At 51.1% G+C, this 23,740-nt stretch overlaps 1 protein-coding gene across 1 annotated transcript; it reads left to right on the top strand.

The window, feature by feature from the left end:
* The first annotated feature begins 13,806 nt into the window (after window positions 1-13,806).
* On the top strand, window positions 13,807-16,644 carry LOC144153122 (RNA exonuclease 1 homolog). Its single transcript, XM_077684779.1, has 3 exons — window positions 13,807-13,874; window positions 15,608-16,465; window positions 16,509-16,644. The coding sequence occupies exons 1-3, from the start codon at window positions 13,807-13,809 to the stop codon at window positions 16,642-16,644; spliced, it is 1,062 nt and encodes a 353-aa protein (XP_077540905.1).
* The last annotated feature ends 7,096 nt before the right edge of the window (window positions 16,645-23,740 follow it).

Here is a 23,740-nt window from a genome sequence, read left to right as displayed (position 1 = left end):
TAATAATATATGGGTTTCTCCAAGCGAGTATCTTTGGTGTGTAAACTCTAAAGAAAGACAACAGTCTTTCGCAGGGTTCAATGTTTGACGGAGTATACCGTCTGGACAAGTAAAAATATGTTTGCAACGATGAAGCTAAAGTAACTGACCAAGTCAAAAAAGCAGTCTGACGTTTCGGTACCCCTACAGGTGCTTCGTTCACAAAATAAGGTACCCGTAGGGGTACCGAAATGCAAAACTGCTTTTCTGACTTGGTCAGTGACCTTCGTTTCACCGTTGCAAACACTCCTTCACAGCTACCATTGTACGTGTTAAGCTACTCTGAATTTGCTGCCCTCTGTAAACGAGCGAACACAGATACGAAAGTTCAGTGAGAACTTTCGTATCGTATCTTTCGTATCAGTAAGAACTTTCACATTTGAGACGGCGATCTCCTAGGATTTGGTGATCTCCTAGGACCTGTAAGCACCTGGCAGAAGGCTTTTTCGACGAAACCCTTCTTCTGCCGACATCTAAGCTGCAATTGAACTAAAATGCCTCAGTGCGCCTCGTTTGCGCCCCACCTGTCTTCCCGAAACGGTGATTGAAGAGTGCTGCCCGCGAGGTCAAGTATTTACGTGGTCCCAGTATCTATTACTTCGCTCTTGTTTATAATGATAAACATTTCTTTCGAGTCATCCAGTAGGAAAATCGTCATGTCGTGTGGGACATTCAAAATGACTCGTCTTGATCTGATTGATTTGGGGGTTTAACGTTCGGACGCTACACAGGCGGTGAGGCGCGCCGTAGTGGAGGGCTCGGGATTAATTTCGACCTCCTGGGTATCTTTAATAACGGGCGCTTAAATCTCGAACACACGGTCATTTTCGCTTTTCCACTCTATCAGAAAAGTGCCACCGCGGCCGGCAATCGAGCCCGCGTCATTGCGCTCAGCAGCACGACGCCATAGCCACTGAGCCACCGCGGCGGGTAAATGACTCTTCTTCACTGCGCGTTTTTTACAGCGCAGATGTTATGACTAAAGGCCGACCTCCATGCAGCGAAGTTGCTCGGCGAACTTGGTGCGGCGGACGCCGTGGTTTGACGCGCCGGTCAGTTTTCGTCCACCCCAACCTCCATGCAACGTGAAGCGGCGAACGCCGCCGATGGAAGACAGGACAGGAAGTACAAGGAAGTACGAGGCTGTGATTGGCTGCGGCCTCAAAATGCAGTTTGCCGCTTACGGTCGCGTTCACCGCCGTGCGTTCAACGTCTAGCTCGCGTAGATCGCCGGCGAACAGCCGTATTTTCGACGCCGGCGGCGGAGCAGCCGCCGCCGAGCGACGTTCGCCGCCTTTTCGCCTACATTTCGCTGCATGGAGGTCGGCTTTAAGTCCCCCGGTTTTTTTGTTTTTTTTCGTTTTTTGCGTCCACAGGACGTGAAACGCCGCTTCCCTCCTCCCTCCGCACTTCAGCAGATACCACTCCCTTGGGAACCTGTCCGCCTCTGGAGCTTTTTAACACGAAAGTGTTTTATTTCTGGATACTCGAAGATTTTGCTGACGTCATATCCGTCACGGAAGTGACGCCAGTACAACAAAGCAAGCGGCCTGTAAAGGGTGCACCGCTGCACACAGGGTCTTCTTGTGGAGAAGCAACCTTCAGTACTAAATAGTACTACGCGCTCTTAGTCCTTTATTAGTCCTTTTTGGAAAGATGACACGTCATCACCCCGCTACAATGAGGAAACCAATAGCAATCATCAGTACGTTATACTTCGGGTTGTTCGTTTTCGCGTTTTGTATTTTAACAGGAAAGTGTTTTACGCCGGGATACACCAAGATTTCACTGACGTCATATCCGTCACGGAAGTGACACCAGTACACCTTTGCCGAAGCGACCCTCCAGCAGGACGTTGCTCGCCAAGCACACCCACAAGAGAGCCGCCGACCCGCAAATTATGCTCAGCTGCAGATTTCGCTGCACATTTCATTTTACCGATTTCTATAACAGGAATCAACCACAGTTTTTATTTTAATAGAGTACATCGCTTCTGAAAATATCTTTTCCCAGCAGTGCATTTGTGTTTAGAAGTGAAGCCAACGAAAGAGAGACCGGTGTAAGCTTGGTTTTGTACGCGGCTTTGCCACATTGTGAGTTGTCAATAAAGCCCACGAACAAAAAAAAAAAAAAAGGGAACTCCCCGCGAGCGCATTGGAAAGAGGCCAGCGACGACGATTGGGCTGCGGACACCCACTGTAAGCGCAATGCCCGTCCGGACCACAAATATAACGAGGTTATAATCCCATAGACACATGACCGGCGCGGAGGTGCAGTTTGAGCAGGAGCTTTGGGGTCAACCAATAACACTCCCACAGCTCCGCCAGTCATCCATCTTCACAAAGTGAACAACACTAAACATTTTGTTCACTTAAACGGCGACCTTGGGCGCAAAAAAATTGAGGGCTGAGGAGAGCTACACTGCCCATTTATCAGATGTTTATTTTGTGTGAGACGTTTACGTAGTTATTACGATGATTTTGTATAAAGCCATGGCGTAAGTATTCGAAATCCCATTGACACATGACCGCCGCAGCCGTGCGGTTTTAGCGGGAGTTTTGGGTCAACCAGTAACACTCCCACAGCTCGTCCACCGTCACAAAGTGAACGACACTCAATATTTTGTTCACTTAAACGGCAACTTTACGCACATAAAAAAAATTGAAGGTTAAGAGAAGCTACACTGCCCGTTTATCAGAATATCTATTTTGTGTGAAAACGTTTACGTAATTATCATGATGACTTTTGTAAATCCGTGACGTAACTACTCGAAATTATGGGGGTTTTACGCCCCACATCTGCCCCTGGGCTTTGAGGGACGTCGTAGCCGAGGGCTCCGGAGTATATCTCGACACACATGCGTATGAGGTGACTATGACTAGGGAAATTACTGAGGGAATTGCTTAATAGGAAAATTACTGGGGCATATTATATTAGAAAAAGGGGGCAAGTTTGTGTTAGCGAGCCATCGATAACACTGCATGAAAAATAATTTTGGTTTTTGGATTTGTCCGTGTGTTAAAATCAGCTTATTGTGATCTAGTTGTACGTCACTATGTAAGAGCACGTGGGTTTGGTCGTAGTACTTATGTTTGTGTTGCGTTTTCAATAAATTTCGTTGTGAGTATAGCATCGTCATGTCGTCTTCTTTTCGCTCCTGTCTTTGTTTATTACGCTGCCGTTCAAAATGCATAACCAGTACAAAGTCGCCCAACTATCGATCCTTTTAGGGTAATTGTGTGATTGTCAACGCCCTGCCGGAGAGGAATGCTGCTCACTGCGAAGGGGACCAAAGCGTGGCGAGGCAAAGTGCGTAAAAGGAAGGTCGAAACGGGAGAAGCAGGAGCAGTTCGCTTCTTCGAGGGTGCTTCTGCTACTGATGATAATGATGACGATGATGATAATAGTGGTGGTGATGGTGATGCTCCTTGGTGGATGCGCTGCTCCTGCTTCTTCTCCCGATCTCGCATCAAAGAACATGTGCTCTGTCGTGTTTTCGTCGTCGTCGTAATTGTGGGCGCTATAATTCCCTCCATCAGGTACCCCTGCCTTCTCCTTCGCCGCCGCAGCTACGAAGACAGGCGCCGGACACTTCAGCTAGTTTCCGTATTGGAAAAAGAGTGCCGCCATGATGCTGGTAGCCAAGCCAAAATTCAGCAACTTCTGCATATGTGGCTTCGTCTATCCAACATACGCAGCAATAAAGTAAAGTTATTCCATTTGTATAAATAAAATGTGTTCTGGGCTATTTCCATTTTTTACACCCGATTTACTTATGTAGTAGCTGCATTCGTTGCGTCGACGGGTGGCGCTTTCGCTCTTATCTTTTGCGCTGCTATCCTGTTCGTCTGCTTCTGCCACTTTCAATGTGTGCACGTGTAGAAGTTTTGTAGTATGGCTTGAAGGTGAAGAGTTTGGTGTCTGTCACTGCGAACGGATTCAAAATGTCAGAGAAACTGAGAAAAGGACACAACACGTGCTTCGCTGCTGTGTGGTGCGCCAACTCGGAAAGTAATAGCACAGCAAAATTTTTCCGCTTCCCAGCGGACGCCACGTGAGCACACTCATTATTCAGTCTAAGTTATGAGGAAGCAAGCGCTTTCCTTATCAAAAGAGCTGCACGGCGAACCGAAAAATTTTCCGCTGTTGCTTTACAGTGAATTTCTTTCTGTTTGGTACAACGCATATTTTAGTAATGCTGCAAGCATGTGAAGCTTACTCATCACAGTTTCTCATTAGCCGATTTATGCCAGCGGAAGCGGCGACGGAAACTTCGCTTCAGTATCGGTTTAGTGAGCGGTTGCTCTTCATTTTATTTTCCACGAGAGGAAAGCTTGCAAATTACGTTTGCCGAATGTGCTTAAATGCTTCTTTGACGAACTGGTTTGGCTTTAGAGCGTTCCGACGACCAGTTTATTGTAGTGACATTACCACCTTTGAATGTTTGTTAACACGAAATAAGCCCCCAAAATAACTTGCGTAGCAGCTGACCACTTGCGTTCCGTGTTACGAGAAGCTCTAACTACGTGCGCGACGGCCGATCTGCGCTTCGCTTGTCAGCCTGTGCTAGACACATTTTAATGCGCTAGCGTTATTAGGCTCATTTATTTTAGTTTACCGTGCCTGCTAGCCGTCCGCTATCAGCCGTGCTCATCAAGCGTCCGCAGAAATACAGCCTCCCAAATTTTTAATAATTAGCGGGAGTGACGAACGACTGGCATGTCAGCGCCTTATCACGGTATTCAGCAGGGAAATAGGGGAGAGTACGCGCATGCGCATAGAGCTATCTGCTGTACGAGTGTCGTCTGCTGAATTACTTTGTGCCCCACGCTGCTTAGCTACCGTTGGCGGTAGTGAAATCGCCTTGTAAGATACGACAAACAGGGGGTGTGTTGCCCTGAGAAGAACAGCGGAGCATACGATGCTTCCACAACAGACATTTCTACGCGCGTGCGCGTACCGTCGCCTATTTTGACGGCGAACACCGTAATAAGGCGCTGACATGCCGATCGGTCGTCGCTCCCGCTGTATTATTAAAATTTGGGAGGCTGTACGTCATCGGTGCTAACAGGAAACTACAACTGAGGCAGTCATATATAAGAGCTCGCCGGAGTCTAGATTGTCGGGCAGCGGCAATTAGATTCTGGAAAGAAGGACAATGATGCTACGGCCGACGAAAAAGAAAGATACGCGATTTTAGCAGCCGCCGCCGCGCCTGCGCACTAAAGTTCGTTGCTGAGCAGACACGGTCGCCAGCCGTGCCCTCAATTTACGCCACCAACAAAGCGCCTCTCCGACGACCTAAAACGAGGCCGGCGCCAACATTGTGTCACGTAGCTTAAATAAAATGGCTGGGTCTTAGCTCAGCTAATTGGATATGCAAAGCAAAAGCTTGGCTTAGTCTGGTTGAGTCTTTATTTCGCTTCGTTAAACCTTTGGTTTAGCTGTATTGCCGACCACGGCTTAAAGCCACTCGGTCCCGTGCAACGCTCACAGAAAGAGGCCCGGACTCGCTTTTATTTACAGTGAACGCGGCGTTCCTTTTTCAGGGCGAACGCGGGGCAAAACGATTCATGTATAGCCCGAGACGACCCAGTGGCGCATGCGTGGTAAGCTGCAAGGTTTGTCGGCTGCCGATCAGCTGAGCGGCCGCTCCCGTCGCGGCCGTCGCTACTTGAGCAAACGTCTGAAAACTGGGCCTTGTGCGCAGTGCCGACAGCGGGCTCTGCGAATGACGCGATGCGCTTCAAGGGGCGTGTCTGCGGTCAAAAGGTGAACTTGCGCATCCGCGGCGAACCCACTGGGAGGAAGTAGTAAAGCTTTGATTTATGAGGGGGCAAAAGATTTACGCCAGGCTCTCAAAAACCAAGGAGAGTCATCATTGCAACCAGAAACTAACTAAAATGGGTCCCAATACAAAACAAAATCAAGTATATATCGCGTGTAATTACACTAATTTTAAAACAAAAAAAAAATTCGCGGTCGTGTCACCGCTGCAAGCTCTGTCCGGCAAACGGCGACTGGCGGCACGCGAAAAATTAAAAAAAAAAAAAAAAAAAAGGGACAGCATGTGATCCCGGAAAGAATTCCGTAAGAATTCACGTCATGTCCTGAGACAGAAGCGGCATAACCGATCTCGCAATCACCAAAATGCACGAAATCTTTGACTATTTAGCATCCCTTGTAAAACCCCTGTTAAGGAGAAGTGTAGAAAGAAAAACTAATGAAAACAGAAAGAAAAAAACTATTAAATTTGTGCAGGCAGGGATCATGAGCCGGATATCGCACAGCCTGCAGTACCTGAAACTACGTATCTGCACTGAAGAAGGCCACATAAACACCACCATCAGAGCACCATATAGGGCAGCCCTTAACCTCCCTATATTCACAATCACCGCAAGGGTCTTTACATTGGGTCATAATACCTTCGAAGAAATCGGGGAGGTCACTCTCATAGCACAAAGGAAGCGTACGGAAAAAACAAAGGGGTACCGGTCATCATATAAACTATAGGCGCATCTTCAAAAAAGAAAAAAAGGCTGGGCGCCACGATGGGTATGTCTCCGATCCAGCGACTTTCCATAAAAGCCTCCCCTACCGAAAAACATAGATCCGAACCTTCGAGAGGACAGGAGACAAGCCAGGATCAAATTCCTTTGATGGAAGTTCCAAAACCATGAAAACAGCAGCGTACGCCGACGCCGTGACGTTTGAAGTACGAAGGCAACAATTATCGCACTGGAGTACCGTGGCAGTCGCTGTAATTGCATTACCTTCCTACACACGAAAATTGAATCCTCTTTGCGATTTACCTAGCAGAACAATAGAATAGATGCTTAAAACATCTTTACACATGCTCAATAGGCTATTAGTCTCTTAACTACAGGCCGAGTATCTAAAAGCCGGAGAAATATTCTCCAATCCACAATGATCAAAGTTCACAATGCATTACCGCACGGACATAAGGTTCTGGAGAGAGCGATGCAGTCAACTAAGAACTCGCATACCGCGCTCTCTGTTGATCCCGACTATCACACTGCCTTCTCAGAAAAATATGGAAAACGTCCCCTCATCCTACGCCTAGGAAATACCACCCTTCAATGTGCCACACAGGTATCTTATCGATTAAGAATCGCAAACTCTGTTCAGGTTATAAATCAACTATATCAATCAAATTTATAGGATCCTGTGTTCACAGAAGCAAAACGTGCTCGATACTTCCCATTGTTTTGCGACATGGTCTCCAGCCCATCCCGGACGCATCCAATCTCTTCCAGCGATCCACTTGGCATTAGGAAAAAAAGCTTAGCAGTGGTAAATAAGTTTACAGCCTCGACAAAAGTGCTGGGACGGTGACGGCGCTCGGCTACTCGCAGGTTCGCCGAACGATGGTCGTATGAAGTGAAATTTGACGTGGAAGCTTATTATTTAAACTAGACAAGGACTTTTCAACTACAGCCGATCAAAAAAGGGGGAGAGAGTAACGCAATCGGCGATGACCGTGCGTAAAAGTAAGCGAGTTTCGCAAAACGTCAGGCTCGTCTGCTGCGGCTCTGTAGACTCATCTGCTGCCCCTTTAAGGTGGCCAAACGTTAAGGCTTAAAAAAAGGCACATGCGTCAACGTCTTTCCGCGGCTGTTCTCAAGTTAAGAAGGCCTAACGACATACCCACTAATGCGGATTTGCCAATGAGGATGACAGCAGCCGTCAGACGCTCACGGTCGTTTCACCGATTTGGCTGCGACGTCAACATGCGCGTAAGCCCATGGTCTTTTCTTTGTTTCCTTTTAGCTTCCCATTCAAGCTACCAATGCTTCGTCAGCGCTCCAACAACCTGTCGGGAAAAACCAGCCTGCGTGATATGCCCTACTCACTGCCTCATATGGCGTACTCAATCCACGGGCTACTGCCGTGCAAGAAGCATATATTGATCCCTGTATCATCGCGGAAGCAATCATCTTGGCAGCGTTGCTGGCCGCGCGTTTAACATGGTACGACACCCTATTGGCGCCTACTCATTATACGGGCCCGTGTGCGAGCGTCTCCGATTCCGTGCGGGCGTCGGACGAACGTGTTTCACCATGCTCGCTGTTCAACAGCTCCGACAAGGGCCGAGAACGTAGCACTCAAAGAGCATCGCCTTTTCGTGTACGTCTCCCTTGTTGCGCTGAGCAAGCTTTCTGATAGAGGCGGTGGCAGCTCAAGAAACTTCCTGGATGTCGTACGTACGCAGCCAGACAAGTTTCTTAATATCGCCGGTGGGAGTGCGAGAAACGTGGGCGAATGGTGTTGCCAACAAAGACGTTTTACTTGTTGAACAGCCGCTGCTGAGAGCAACCGGATTTGTGCAGACCGGTTAGACGTTAACGTTTATGTGTTAAGCCAATCACTGCTTGCATTATGCTGTGTAACAGCCTGTTTGTTTTTCTATGTGAGATTCGCAAGCCACAAATCTGGAAAACTATTGCCAGTTCTACAATTTCTCATAATCGTGCCAAGTCATTGTCCGGGCCCTATTTTCTGCCCTTTTTTGTTTTTAAATATTTTACGCACCGAAGCTATAGACACCTTGGCTATTAGGCATGCTGTTGTAGAGGGCTCTGGATTAATTCTGACCGCCCGCAGATCTCCAACGTGCGCCGAAGTCTCGACGCAAGGGTGTTTCCGCTATTCATCCCCGTTTGAAAAGCTGTCTCCAATGCCGGGAATAGAACTGGCATCTTTGGGATAAGCAGCACAAATCTTTTACTACTGGGCCACCACGGCCGGTATTTTGTCATTTGAGGACACTAGGTTTGATCAAAGCAACCTCGCCTAAACCTTAAAAAACTGAACTCATCATGTATTCATGCAGTCGAAGTCAATTACCTGCAGCGTATAGCCTAAGTTTTTGAAGGGGCGGATTTGTAGCAAGCCTTCTAAGTATATATACGAAACCAAATGAATATATCTACAAATACCTCGACAAATACAAATTCTTATACTAAAAAAACTGTGAAAAAATAGCTTTTGGCAGCTTTACAACATTTCAAGGTCACATCAAGGAAATTTTTGATGAACAATGAATACACGTATTTTTAATCTGTTCCCTTGTTTCAAAGTCACGTGAAGAAAATTTTAAATGAACAATGAATTGCCGCATTTCTAATCTGTTCTGTTGTCGTCTAACATGCAATGTACAATCACAGGAATGCACACGTACTATTATGAGCAATATGAAAGGGAACACAGGAACCCGTGAAAAACACCCTCAGACCCAGCTATCAGTGATACGCAGCGGCCGCCGTCGGAAACAAAGTGGAAAGGGGGACGCTGTTCTAACAGCTGTTCCCCATTCCGCCGTGCGTATTATCGGCTGCCGGACGATACCACATTACCAGCGAAATGACGTAAGCTGCTGCTTTGGAGAAATGCCAGCGTGGTGGGAGTGCCAACAGTCAGTGGAAGAGCGCCCTCCTTTCCCCGTTTCTTTTTCACAGCGCCATCCGCGTATCACTCCGAGTCTGTTTCGAGGCTGTTTTCCGCGCGTTCCTGTGTTCCCTTTCATATTGCTCATAATAGTACAGTCTCGGACACCATCAGCTGAAACAAAATAACAGCAGACGACAGACACTGGTTGCGCGGCCCTGCCGCGAGTACGGAAATCTGCGACGAGATAAAACCTGTGTTCGAGAGTTCCCTGCGCTGCTGCCATGCGAGTCGGCCCCTGTCGTTTTCTGTGCAATGGATCTTCAAGCTAGCGCATGCGTGATTCGTTCGATTTCGATTATCTGGAAATGATTTCCAGAAACCGGCTTACGTTTGAAAGTGATTCATTGGACCGGAACGCGTCACATTGTGGTTGCTTCTCGAAAAAAAAAAAACTTAGGCCAGCTTTGCACTAGTAACACGAAGAGTGGGTAAAAAAATTACACCATCTTCCCACGTGGGAACCCTGAGGGGATGCAAAGCCGTGGAGTAGTAGCGTGTTAATTGGTTGTTAGAGTGAAGACACGTGTAGTAGCGTATTAAATGTCTTCTTTATTTATCGAGTAGTGGGGAACGTTTTGCGGCTTCTCACTCTCGAAGCGAGGAACCCGCTGTTCGACTCTGGCGTTTCGAAGCATTGCCACGTTGCCGGACGCCATCTGGATCAGCTACTCGCCTCTGGCGTTTCACAGCGGCTTCTAGTTCTCGAAGCGAGGAATCCGCTGCTCGACGCTGCCGTTTACGTTCGGCGTCGCGAGCTCTCCTCTGTGCAGCCTTGTCTTCGGAGGTGCTCGCGGTTCTGACAGTGTGCTGGCTGGCTCTAGTTGAAGGTGTGCCAGCCAGTTGGCTGACTGAATCGTTGGCGTCTATTTCCAGTCATCGGACGGCGCAGTACCGAAGAAGCAACTGAGGGGAGCGCGGACGGGGTTTATTTGCACAGAAGAGGGAGAGGAGAGGAGGAGCAGCGCGCATGCGCGTGATTGGACAGCTGGTGGGGAGAGGAGGAGCAGCGGGCGTAGCGTACAGGTGGTGTGGAGAGGTGGAGGAGAGAGAGAGCGGCGTTATCACAGCTGTTGCGGAGAGGAGGAGAGGTGCGGACGCCGGACGACGCAGCGGCCACGCCTTGAGCCACCACCCCCAGGCACGGGGCAGGCTCTACGCATTGTCACCACATTGCCGGGGGTCCGTAGTAAGAGGTCGACTCCACCCCAGGCTGTCCACCAAGAGGTGGCTGCCCTGCTGCAGGGCGACGCTGCCGGACATCTGCAAGTGTACACGGATGGATCTGTACAACAGTCGATGGGCAGAGCCGGAGCCGCCTGCACGGCCCTAGAACTCGGCACCAGCCAGGTGTGCAGCCTGCCCTTCCCTGCCTCATCCACCCACGCAGAGCTGGCTGGACTTCACTTGGCTGCAGATCTTCTTCTCAAGCAGGGCACCCAGGCCCGGGGGGCCATCATCCTGACTGACTCACGGTCTGCACTCCTCCGTCTGCGTGCCGCCGACCAGCCAGCCAGCTCTAGCGGCTACGTTGAGCGGTCGCTGGCAGCCAAGCTTCATGCGGTGGAAGCGCAGGGGTGTCCACTGCGACTTCACTGGCTGCCATCGCACGTGAACATCACGGGCAACGAGGTTGCAGACGCCTTGGCCAAAGGTGCTGCTCGCCAGGCAGGGGTTCCAGCCTCCCGGGATGTGGTGTCATTTGACGCTGCAAGGACTATCCTGGCACGAGTGGTGGAGGCCAAGCATCCAGATGCCCGAGTAGTCAGTGGCCAGGCCCCACGGGTCTTGCCCGGACGCATTAGCAGAGACGCCCGGTCGCTCCTTCTTCGCCTGCGGCTCAATTGCTGCAACGTGGGAGCGCGCTTGCACCACCAAGGCCGCCGAGCATCCCCCACCTGCGCCGACTGCCCAGAGCCCGAGACGCTAGAGCACTTGCTGTGCTCTTGCCCGCAGCATGACACCGCAAGGACACAACTCCGGGCCGAACTCCAGCGACTCGGTGCCCCAAGCCACACGCCATCCGACGGGAGGTCTTCCAGCACCTAGTAAACTTCCTGGTTACAACAGGACTAGCACTGCGTTTGTAGCCATCGAGTCATAGACTAAACGAACGCGATATAGACTATCTCCCACTCTCCTAACGCTCTCCTCTTCCCCCTTCTCTCTTCCTATCCTTTGAAGCCCCAATCCCCTTCCCTGGACTGGGTCGTATGAGGGTGAACTCCCCGTTGAGTTCAACAATATCCCCAGGCCTTTTCTCTTCCCTCCTTTGTTAATAAATCACCACCACCACCACCACGGAGGGTCGACTAAGAGATGCTTTGCATCTAAAAGTGAAGCTGGTGGCCGTGGCCCCACGTAGCTCATTCTTGGTTCAGCTATGTTTTTGGCGTATTTATGCTTGGAGACTCGGCGAAGTTTTCTGCGTCGTTATCCTTCAAGGCTCGGTGAAGTTTTCTGCGCGGTGTAGTCGTTAGCACCGCAAAGAGCAATAAACACTCGTTCATTAAGTATCTACAATGTACAGAGCTCGTTACTCCGGATCTTCTGCAGCTCGCTGACGTTTCGCCGCCGCTTCACCGGTGCGATACTCGGTATCTGATCGAAGTCATCGCACCCGTTCTCGAGTAGCGGCACGGCGGCTTTCGCGCTGCGTTTCACCTTCATTCTGAGTGACTCTCTTCTTCTGTAGCCCCACCCTTCCCTTCATCGGAGACCCGGATGTTACACATCACATGGATTTTCGAACATGCCGCTGAAAGTTCTCCATGACTGGCAGGCCCGGATCATTTTGTCCGCAGGCTTCCGCATCTCTCCCAAAGTGGACCACGTTAGCCCGCCCTAGAACCTGCGGCAACCCGCTTCGCGAACTCGGCGTTTGCACTACAAGCTTTCCTGTGCTTCCCACTTAAGGTGCGAACGCACGTAAACTGGCGAGTAGATCAGCACGCGACAGAAGACACGTCGAACTCTTTGATGAGTGTTTTAGAAGGTCGGGCAGTCCGGCGCGCGCGATGACGTCCCGCTCGGCGAGGTTTTCAAGCGCACATTCGCCGTCCCAACGCCAGCTTAGGCAGCATGGCTGTCACAGGACGCGGAGCCGAAGGAGACGGAGGAAAAGAAGCTGGACGCGCAGGGCCAGTACCCGACCCCTTCGCCGATGATTAACGAATTCCTGGCATGGGTTTCAACAGCAACGGGAGATACGCGCCAGCAGCGGCCGACGCTAGTCCTCCGCTGCAAGGCGCCGCTATAGCGAAGCAGGATTTTCACAAGCTCTCGACGCCCATTTTCTAATTGGCGACCACGGGGGGTGCAAGCCTACTGGAAGACGCCTTCCGTCCTCTGTTCAGCGCCGCGGCCCTGTACCAACAGCGTCTTAGCTACGGGCCTATCCCGCACGAAATGTTCCACTGCGGCTACTCAGGGTCCGCTGGAGCGATACGGCTGCAGGGCGACAGGGTCATCCACTTGAGCATCAAGACGTGCTGACGCTGCCGCTCTTCCTGCATCGCGCCCAGTAGCGAGAACTACGCCACCAACGTCTACCTCTTCCACACGGGACGCCACTACGGCAGCGAGGTCAGCTGCTGCGGGACTCCAGCTATCCAGCCCGGCTGCCAGCTGTCAGAATGCCACATGGGTGCAGAGGGACCACGACCAGGCGGGACCACGAGAGGGACCCCGACCAGGCGGCACGCTGCTTCGTGAACACACGCCGGCGGCCCGGCGGCGCGTTCGCACTGGACTGCGACATGAGCTTTACAATCCACGGGCTGGAGGGGACCGAGGTTATCCTGGTGAGCTGCAACGGCCTCCACGTTTACTGCGCGTGCCAAAGGCTTGGACTGTGACACGGCAGCCGAGCCCCTCGCCAACGTGCACACCACGCTGCCAGACGTGCAAGACCGTCTGCTAGACCTCTTGGCCGTCTGTTTAGTGCTGGTGGCCCACGGGCTCAAGAACGACCGGCACCACTTCGAAAGTCTCCAGTAGACGGTTTTGGACGGAGCAGTTGCCATTGCCAACATCAGACGGCTCCCATTTGGACGGGCCCCACAAGCAAAATCGCCCGTGTGTACGAGATTTCGGCGCACGTTAAAGATCCCCATGTGGTCAAAATTAATCCGGAGCCCTCGACTACGGCGCGCCTCATCGCGTGCTTTGCGTCGGCGCGTTAAACCCTACAATCAATCAATGGACGGGCCCCACGCTCGCTGTTAGACGCTGACTTGATATATAGCGGTGCAGGCTGGACCACGTGAACACGACAGCACGGAAGACGCGAAGGCCTACATGGATCTCGGGCTGTGGAAAGCGCCGGGCGCCCTGAAGCAGCGTGAGAGCTACAGAGTGTGGGATAGGCAAGAGAGCCCAGCCTGCACCACTAATGTATCGCAGGAGAAGGAAAAAGAACGGAAGTAAAGGAAAGAAAGAATACAGCAGGAAGCCCAAATGAGTCGCTACGTGGCCGCGTTTCTGAGTCGCGACGCGAGGGAGTTTGCAGGGTGCTGTGAGTCATCGTGCGCCACGCAAAGGAGAAAAGTGTTTGGACCTATGCACTGCGAACGCGCACTCTGCAGTGCACAAACTAAGTCCACCACGTGCTTCTCCTTCGCATTGCGCGTCGTGCTTTGATTAAATTGGGAAGACATTTAGGAAAATTCCTTCGTTCTTGCCCTTGTCACCTATTCTAGATTTTCTGAATTGAATAGACACTAAGTGCGGTTAAATTGCGGGAAGGTGGAAATAAGAGAGGGGTGCGTTCGCAAACCGAAGTGACCTGAATACATTTGTGTACGAATTGAGCCCTACCGGTTTGAACGGTACTTTAAGTGCATAGCTACGCATTAAAGCAGCTGCGAGAGAGGAGCTCCTGTTAGATAAAAAAAAGGATCTAGTAACAGAATAAGCAGAGAAGGCGCTTAAGCGCTAGGCCACGGTCTCACATTAGGAGTGGGGAGGAAGCTACGAATTGATCGAAGTCCCATTTGTGGCTTCATTGTGCAGTTTAACGTTACAAAGACCCGCCAAATCCGACAATTTGGCGGGTCTTATGCCTCAGAATATCTGCAAGGGGAGGCAGAACGAAAAAAAAAGTACGCGCTTTGTTTACAGCCGCCGCAATGCAGTAACAATATGCCACTGAAAACGGAAATCGCTTTTCATGCTTTTCATGCTGTGTGGGCGTTACAAAATTATGGCTGTCACCCGTAGGTATACACGCAGACTTTCTGCTTACTCCACATAGGGGCTAGGCCTCCGGCCACCAATTCCTTCCTACGAGCACTAACCTGGACGCCAAGCATGTATGTTTCTTCAGGGCAAAGACCTCCGCCGTCACTTGGGCTCGTGGCCTAAGGAAGTGCATCCGCTTACCCTCTAATTAAAGTTATTTAATGCTGAATCTCGAATGCATACTTAAAAGCCCAGCAAAGTGTTGCACACCCAGGATGGCACACGTTCACAATTGCTTGCTCGATTACGCACAAGTTTACAGGCAGGAATGCGCTATATCTCGGGTTTGGCCCAGCCAAGCACTTATCAGCCATTCTACCTCCTTGCACGTAATTTTCATCCTACCAACCATCCACTGTGCATTAACGCGCAAGATAGCTTTAAGATAGAAAATACGTGAAGCTTCAGATTCATGCAGAGGCGAGATTCTGTTCCCCTGTGGGCACAGACCCCGCGAACCCAGCGCCACCTACTGCTTAGCTTGGAATATCGGTGCTTTTTCTATTGCGCCATTTCACCACAGGGAATAGGTAACAGGAAAACAATGGACAAAACAGGACAGGGGTAGACACAAAAGGAAAGGGAAAAAACAATGTGTTGCATTCACACCAACTTCACAGACGGCCGGGCCTCTTATGCTTGCGCGTAAAAAAACGGCGTTCACCGTAATGCGAATGGCGAAAAAGAAGAAAAGCGTGCGCTGTTAGTGCAAGTGCTCGTGCACCCGAAGGAGAAAAAAATAATGTAGTGGCGTCCAGGCATTCCAACCGATCACACGCGTTTGAGTGTCGTATCTGCCCTCACCACGGACGCATGGCACCAGCGGATTGGGTGAAGAGCACGTGATTCTTTTTCGCAGACCGCCAATGAGAGATCTTGCTGCACATCTCGGCGTTCTAATACCTATTGGTTGGCGCTGCCAGAAGCTCTCGGCGCCAATCTCCCGCTCGGCCCCGGCGCGGGGTGCGGGTTTGCTGGAAGACGCCTACCGCCTTCTGTTCTGCGCCGCCGCCCTCTACCAAGAGTTCCTGAGCATCGGGCCAACCCCGCACGAAATGCACCCCCGCGGCTACCCGGGGCCCATCGTTGAAGGTCCCGGCCACGCCATTCGGCTGCAGGGCGACGCGGTCCCCTCGAGCCTCCAGAGGTGGTACTGCTGCCGCTCCTCCTGCCCCCCGCCCAGTGGCGAGTACTACGCCACCAACGCCCGCCTCTTCCACACGGGACGGCGCTACGGCATCGAGGTCAGCTGCTCTGTCACCTCTGCCAACCAGCCCGGCTGCCAGCTGTCCGAGTCCCACGTGTGTGGAGAGCGGCCACGAGGGAAGTGCCACACGCCCGCTCGTGACACCGTAAGCACACGTCCACTGCTGCCCTGCGTCGCCAGCGGCGTGTTCGCATTGGACTGCGCGATGAGCTTCACCATCCGCGGCTTCGAGGTCACCGAGGTGAGCTATACGGCCTGGAACGCCACCACCGCCTACTGCGCGTGCCTGAGGACCCAACGGCCTCGACTGGAACGCGACCTACGGCGCGTGACGGCCGAGCACATTGGCCACGCGCGCACCACGCTGCAAGACGTGCAGGCCGTTCTGCACCACCTCTTCGCCATCTCCGTGGTGCTGGTGGGTCCTGGGTGGGAGATCTACGGGCGACGCTTCGAAAGGGGCCAGTGCACGGTGGAGGACGCGGGCCGTTGTCTTCAGCCCTGGCGCTCGTTGGTTTCCCTGAACGACGCCGACCTGCGTCGCGTGCTGCAGGCTGGAACCCGTGGACAGGACGGACGGAAGTGCCAAGGCCTGCATGGATCTCGTGTTGTCGAAAGCGTTCAGCGACGTGAAGCTGAATGACGCTGCAACCAAGAGCCCAGGGGATTCTCCACCTGGCCGCCATTGAGTCCACGACGTCACGAAGATGCTCTCACGCGCGGAAGAAGGAATGTGGTTGTGGGGCCCTACGGATCCTTTTGCACCCCTTCAAATGGGCGAAATGCCTATGCCGTTCGTACTACCGTATAAGACGCGTGTTCTTGCTCCGCCACTGCGTTTCGCGTTTTTTACGTTTATTGTATTTTGTACTTCGTGTTTCATTAAATTTGGAAAAAAGTTTCTGGAAATGCCTTGGTCTCGTCATTTCAACCTGTTACTTATATCGAGTGGTCACTTAATGGGGAGAAAAAGAGGAGAGGCGGGGAGGGGGGCGGTGGGGTGAGGCATGAGCACGCATTTGGAACAGATGTCATCACTGACATCGTGGCTGAAATTAGATCGGACGCCAACCAAATCCAGTCCACCCGGCCCATGCTCTCTGCCGAGAATCATTCCATTTGAACGGCGTCCGGCTAGGGTGGAGATCCGCAAACAACTGCGACATAAATGCGGGTATCTACCTCATCGGGAACACATATTCAGATTTTTTTTTTAGCACCACGAAATATATTGCCACCCCTCTTTGAAAATTGGCCTAGTGTTGTCCTTTTTATTCACGTTGATCGCAACCTGAATTCACTTCAAAGCACACTTTAATCCCGCCGCGGTGGCTCAGTGGCTAAGGCGTTGCGCTGCTGAGCACGAGGTCGCGGGTTCGATTCCCGGCCGCGGCGGCCGCTTTTCTGATGGAGGCGAAAAGCAAAAACGCCCGTGTGTACGAGATTTCGGCGCACGATAAAGATCCCCAGGTGGTCAAAATTAATCCGGAGCCCTCCACTACGGCGCGCCTCATCGCCTGCGTTGCGTCGGCGCGTTAAACCCCAGAATCATCATCATCATCATCATACTTTAATTTTAATACACCTCAGTCCACTTTGTCACCTTAATAGTCATTATTAAAATTGCTAATCATCATATCTTAATCCACCTGTATGTTAACCACCGTAATCCACCTTGCTAATCATTACCACCAATCACAAGCTTTGATAATCATTCATCATCATCATCATCATCATCATCCTATCTACGTCCACTGCAGGGAAAAGGCCTCTCCCATTAATCTCTAATTATCCCGGTCCTGTGCTAACTGCGACCAATTTATCCCCGCAAACTTCTTGATCTCATCTGCCCATCCAACTTTCTGCCGCCCCTTGCCACGCTTGCCTTCTCTAGGGATCCACTCTGTTACCCTTAATGACCAACGGTTATCTTGCCTTCGCATTACATGCCTTGGCCTCGTCCATTTCTTCTTCTTAATTTAAACTAATATGTCCTTAACAGGCGTTTGTTCTCTGACCCACTCCGCTCTCTTCTTGTCCCTTAATGTTGCACCTATCATCTTCCGTTCCATTGCTCACTGAGTCGTCCTCAATTTAAGTTTAACCCTCTTAGTGAGCCTCCAAGTTTCTGCCCCGTAGGTGAGCAGCTGCCATACACTTTCTTCTTCAGGGACAATGGTAGGGATATCGACATTAATCATCTCTTATACATGACAGGCATGCCAGTTCGCTTCTGGCCTTCCTTACGCCGCGTGATAGTCTTAATACCAGATTTTGTGTGTTCGTGTCGGCGCAAAGGTCGTTGAAAGTCACCTTACAATGAGACATTCGGGGTGACACGATGATAAATGAGCTTGTTTCTTTTAAAAAACCGGGGAGCTTGCACCAGTGGTACAAGGATGGACAAGCAGCGGTGCTGAGGTTGCAAATGTTCATTTGTTCGGGGTCGAACTCGGGGGAAAACGCCTCGAGTAGAGCTTGCATAGAAATCTATCGCTTCTAGTAGTCGCGAACGCAACGCAACTGAGACGAATTGGTGTCAAACCACAGCCTATCAAAGACGCGACAGCTGGCGCCAAACTCGGCGCTCAGGAATTCGCGCTGGACCCGGTCGCTTGCGCCAGCCATGGATTTGTGGGCTTTACGTTGGGAGTTCTCCATTACTGGACGTCTGGGGTCATTTTGGGGGTGATTTCGCTTCTTCCGTTTAGGCGCGGCTGTTTCGACGCGATACTCGGAGTTGGACCATACCCGTCTCATATGCGCAGTGACGTCATAGCTAGGCCAGGCTTCGCTGCGCCTACGAAGCTGCGCGAAGTTATGCGAGGCTCGGGGTTTGTGTCGGGTGGCTCCCACCGGAGGAGGAATAACATTTATTTTTCTAAGGGAAAGGCGAGTGGGTGGTGGCCTCAGTCCAGGCCGCCTTCAGGCAGCCCTCGTCCGGGAGATCAGGTACTCCTGATCCTCGAGCTGGAAGCTGGTCAGCCTGTGCTCCCACTGCTCCAATGTAGGTGATGGAATTGGGTTGGGATGCTTGACGCACTCCCATATGAGGTGATAGGTGGTGTTTGGTGTACTGCATGTTGTGCAGTTGTAGGGAAAAACAGTTGGTGAAATATGATGCGAAATTGCCATGTTGTAGATGGATTCGGCGCCAGATTGGAGTCTTGTGTAATGAGTGATGGGTGAGGAGTTTTTTTCTGTCTTGGTGGTAAAAAACATCTTTATTGAGCAACCGAAGGAGGGGGAAAGGGATGTGGTCAGCTTCCTGTGTCTTAGGTATTTTTGTCTTTGCTAACGCCATTAGACCGAGCTCAAGCATACCAGCTCCGCAGCTAAAAAACGAGGTTTGCAACTGGTGTCTACGGCTTAGCTAGCAAATGTGTTTCAGATGTCATGATGTTTTATTTATTTCACTTTTGTCGATTACGCCACATAAAAAGATCGGCGTGACGCGACGAAAGGTTTTCGGACAGAAGATCGCAGAAAACGTGTTCGTGAAAGTTGCTCAGTAGGTTAGCAGACGAAACCGGCCAACTCGCTCGTCAGCAGCGAAGGGCGCTCTCGAATGCATGTTTTATCTCGTCCAGGCTTTTCGTTCTCGCAGCTGGGCCACGCCACCAATATAGGTCGTCTGCTGTTATATTGTTTCAGCTTAGGCATTCCCGGAGGGGATGAACCACCCACCACCCCCAAACACTCCTCTTTACCCCCCACCTACGTCGATATACTCTCCCACTACCGTGAGTCCCACCGCCTCTATACCCACCACCTCAACCCTCCCTTCCCAACGCGGATGCACGGATCTGTCGCCGCCTTCAGACCAACAATTTCTGTAACCGCCAGCATCTACACCGCATATCTCAGTCCAGGTACTCGCTACTGCACACTCTGCAACTAACTCCCCATTGACAACACTCCACTTGGTATGGCAGTGCCCTACCAACTCCTCACCCCCACCCATTCATCCTACGAGCAGTGGGAGTGGGTGCTGCGCAGCGGCATGCTCAGGGACCAGGCTGTACTGGTCGAACGGGCTAGATCAGCTTCCATGGCACGCGGCCTACCGGACTGGGATGGCCGCCCCTGCCCGTTTTCTTTAACACCCCGTTTTACCCTCGCCCAATTTTCAGAAATAAATATTTACTCACTCACTCACTAGGCTGTCCATGACTGTTCATCCTGCCACGCAACAGTTAACATCTTCGAAAGAAAGCAGTAATGCCTATAGTCCTTGCCCTTAGAAAAGCGTCGTCTGCTTCATGTTTTGTTCACCAGGGTGCAATTCCGTTGTACCAACCGTGATATATACTACAAAGAAAAACGTGTGGTACAAACTATAGCGCCCCGTACGATATCAACATTGTGGTCATTGTGCAGGCTTTCCATCAGTCCTATTGCTTTCTCTTGCATTACGAACAAATTTTCCCCATTCCACAGTCTTCCGGCCGCGAATACAACGCGATCTCGTTGGATAAAAAATAGGCACACAGTTTTGTTTGGCCTCTGCGCACTCCCTAACAAATTTTAAACTGGCAACTTGTGAGAAAGGTTAATAGATCATTGATTGATTGATTGATTGATTGATTGATTGTGGGGTTTAACGCGTCGACGCTGCACAGGCGATGAGGCGCGCCGTAGTTCAGGGCTCCGGATTAATTTCGACCACCCGGGGATCTTTAGCGCGCGTCGAAATCTCGAACACACGGGCGTTTTTTCTTTTCTGCTTCATCAGAAACGCGGCCGCCATGGTCGGGAGTCGAACCCGCGGCCTCGTTCTCAGCAGTACATCGCATTAGCCCCTGAGCCGCCGCTGCGGGCCAGAAAGTTTAATTACATCGGCAATTCGATGCATTAGCATAAACCAAACAAAGAAATGTGAAGAACGCCGGCTCCTTTGACAACTCTAAATCTGTGACACAAATAAATATTTTTCAAGCCTTTTGGACGGAGACACAAGGTTGCGCCAAGTGAAAATCCATGTCCCATTTCGCTGAAGAAGCGGGTGTCGTCATTACGTCGGTTTTTTTCCTCGGGATGGGGCAATCCATTTCCGCACAACACCACCTGAACTTAGAAAGGCCAGCATACGGGCAGAACACGCTTGGACGCACTGAACGGTATCCCAACCTATGCTTCTCAAAGTTTTACGCACATTGGCCGCAGCGCCTGTTGACCCGTGCGTGACAGAATGTTTGCGACCTAGTGCTCCTCGCCTCCCTTGAAAGGAACTATGTCTCATGTATTCTTTCTTACAACCTGAACGAAACTTGAAAGTCCCAAAGGGGAGGTAAAGAAGGAATGCCTTATGCTCCGCTTATGATCCGCTTATGATCCGCTTTAGGCGGACGGATTAGCAGTGCATATGGGGTGGAGAGGATGGAGGTGAAAAGGAGAAGAGAGAGGACAGAAACTTGCAAAGAGTACCCGATCGGTGTCTAATTTGTTCTTGCTGATCCTCCAAGTGACTGCTTTTTACACGACATGCGTACAAGAACGAACGGGCTTAACGCGTGCTCAAGGGACGCTTCTTGTACTCGATAAAGGGGAGCACGTCTAACGCCACGTCACAGCGTTTCTCATGGTACAAACGCTGTCAGCGATCTTTCGAAGCAAACTATAAGACTTCGAAAATGACGCCAAATCTTTCTTTTTCTAGTCTTCAGTAGACGATGGCTGCGTACGACATCCTGAAATAAGCATGACCGAGGCGAAAGAGCGTGCTTGAGAGAATGGAACAAAGCTAACACGAAAGACCGGGGAGCGTATTCTGCTTCCTTCCTCCACGCTGGCTGATTCCTTACACAGAATAAACCTCTTGTATTGTCAGCTCACGAGGCGCCGATGGTGCCGTCCACGTCCTGACAGCCGAAAAGTTTCCATCTGCAGACGCTACCCGCAGAGAATGTCTTCAAGCGCCTCGACAGCCAGCCGGGAGTGTTCCCCCGAGACAACGGCACGACGACGATCGCGACTCTGAAAGCTTCCGGCCCGCTCAGCCGGAAACAAATTTTATGCGCTGACGGCAACTTTCCGTCGCGCATTCACATTTGCACAATCTACAGGAACTGCAAAGGCCGTTGCTTCCTAGCGGGCCTTGTTGAACTCAGTTCAATCTCGCTAAAATGTTGTCCTCGGTCACGAAGGATAAGTAGAAGCGGTAAATATTTGGCGCTCCATAAAAGCAGCTCGTGCATCTCTTGAAGATGTCAGTACACTTTCAGTGCACAAAAACAAGCTGCAGGCAATTTAATGTTCGGGTACTCGAACGCTTTACCTCGAGAAAGGCAGCCTGCTAGTGCCACAGCTTTATCGGCGAAAATTTTGGTTTGGTTTGTATTCGGTAAATCTTCTGAATCTACTTTTTACAGCATTAAGAGGGAAAAAGACAGTCTTATACGTGGTTTATACTCCCTTTCTTGTCCTTCCGTCATTTCTAAGCAGCCTCTCTCATCCATCGGAATGGTAAAAAGTTGAACATTTTTACTCTGGGTGACAAAAAAGACCAGTAGTTACTGTGTAGGCGTTCACTGCGGCTGCACTCCGGCCACCAAGATTCGTTTGAACTTCATCGTCATTTCACCAACATCAGTCTTGCTTGTTCATTTTAGCAGTCTTAACCCGTGTACACTGGCATGACCAGCCTCCGCGTGACAGTTCTGCAGGCGCAAATACAAAACAGCAGCCCACTTAAGGATTAGCAGACCAGAAACGGGATTCATACGCCGGCGCGTTTCGCCCTTTGCATTCCCTATAAGTGAATCCCCACTACACGAAAATGTCTTGATTATCCTTGCATTCCACACAACTTCGATTTTACCTCGCTTTCATCGCACTTGGCGTCGTCGCTGTCACTAGCGCGTGTCGCGTGTGTGCGCCTTTTTCTGTCCGTAACGAGAGCCGTGCACGGAACTCAGCCCAGCGAGCGGGCTAACAGCGCTGGCATTGTCGCTACGCGTGTGTGGGCACTAGTCCGCAGTATCTGCCTTTTTTGCTGCGAGCGAACGCCGTCGGAGCGTACCGCATGAATTATTCAGTCCTCCGCAACCAAAACACAACAGTGACGGCTGTTGTGGTGACGGTCACGAGCACGTCTTCAAGGCCAGCGAAGCGAGTAATGAAGTCATACACGCGGCCTCGCTTCTATTTCTATATTGGACGCTGTGAGACGTAACAGAACAAGTTATGGGAGTCCCCGCATCTCTAGGCTGGAAGGCAAGCAGAAAAAAGAGGTAGGGGAGAGGAACGGGGTAAGTACGAAAGAGCGGCAGCGTGGTGCCGTGTCGATTTGAGAATTCAATCTGGATTTAACTTAATTCAGTTATGCCTGGGTGTGCGTAGCGAGAGGTACGGTTAATGTTATTGTTTAGCTTGGTTCTCCCTACGGTTACGACGCTTCTTCAGGCGTGCGGCTAGTTCTTCTTCCGTCTCCTCGGCTCGCTGCCTCCTCTTGGTTTCGTTCCAACGACGAAGCCTGGCTTCTTTCAGTCTCTCCGGCTCACTTTCCAGATCCGACGACGAACCCACCGAGCCGCCCCTTTTATATATACGATGCAACGCCGGTTCTTCCTCTGTTGTTGCAACGCGGTTTCACCGGCTCCTCCTCTAACGTCATGCCAGATGGCGCGGCGAGTGGTGCTGCCAGCTGCGGCGGTTGCTAAGCAACCGCTCAGATGGCGGTGCGGCCACCGGCCACAGTGAAACGGCGAGAATACGGCCATCGCATCTCTCGCTACAGAATCAAATTACCACGGTTCAACGCGCCAAAACAACACCTATTTGGGC

This window comes from Haemaphysalis longicornis, unplaced genomic scaffold, assembly GCF_048455015.1.
Source record: "Haemaphysalis longicornis isolate Haplotype H1 unplaced genomic scaffold, Haemaphysalis longicornis Haplotype H1 scaffold_9, whole genome shotgun sequence".
Classification (NCBI taxonomy): Eukaryota; Metazoa; Arthropoda; class Arachnida; order Ixodida; family Ixodidae; genus Haemaphysalis; species Haemaphysalis longicornis.
This window is presented reverse-complemented; position numbering and strand designations above follow the sequence as displayed.

Coding starts and splice junctions, on each gene's coding strand:
- LOC144153122 (XM_077684779.1), top strand. CDS start 13,807: ATGGATCTCGGGCTGTGGAAAGCGCCGGGCGCCCTGAAGCAGCGTGAG. Junction 13,875..15,607: donor AGCTACAGAGTGTGGGATAG/GCAAGAGAGCCC, acceptor TCTTTTTCGCAG/ACCGCCAATGAGAGATCTTG. Junction 16,466..16,508: donor TGTCTTCAGCCCTGGCGCTC/GTTGGTTTCCCT, acceptor CGCGTGCTGCAG/GCTGGAACCCGTGGACAGGA.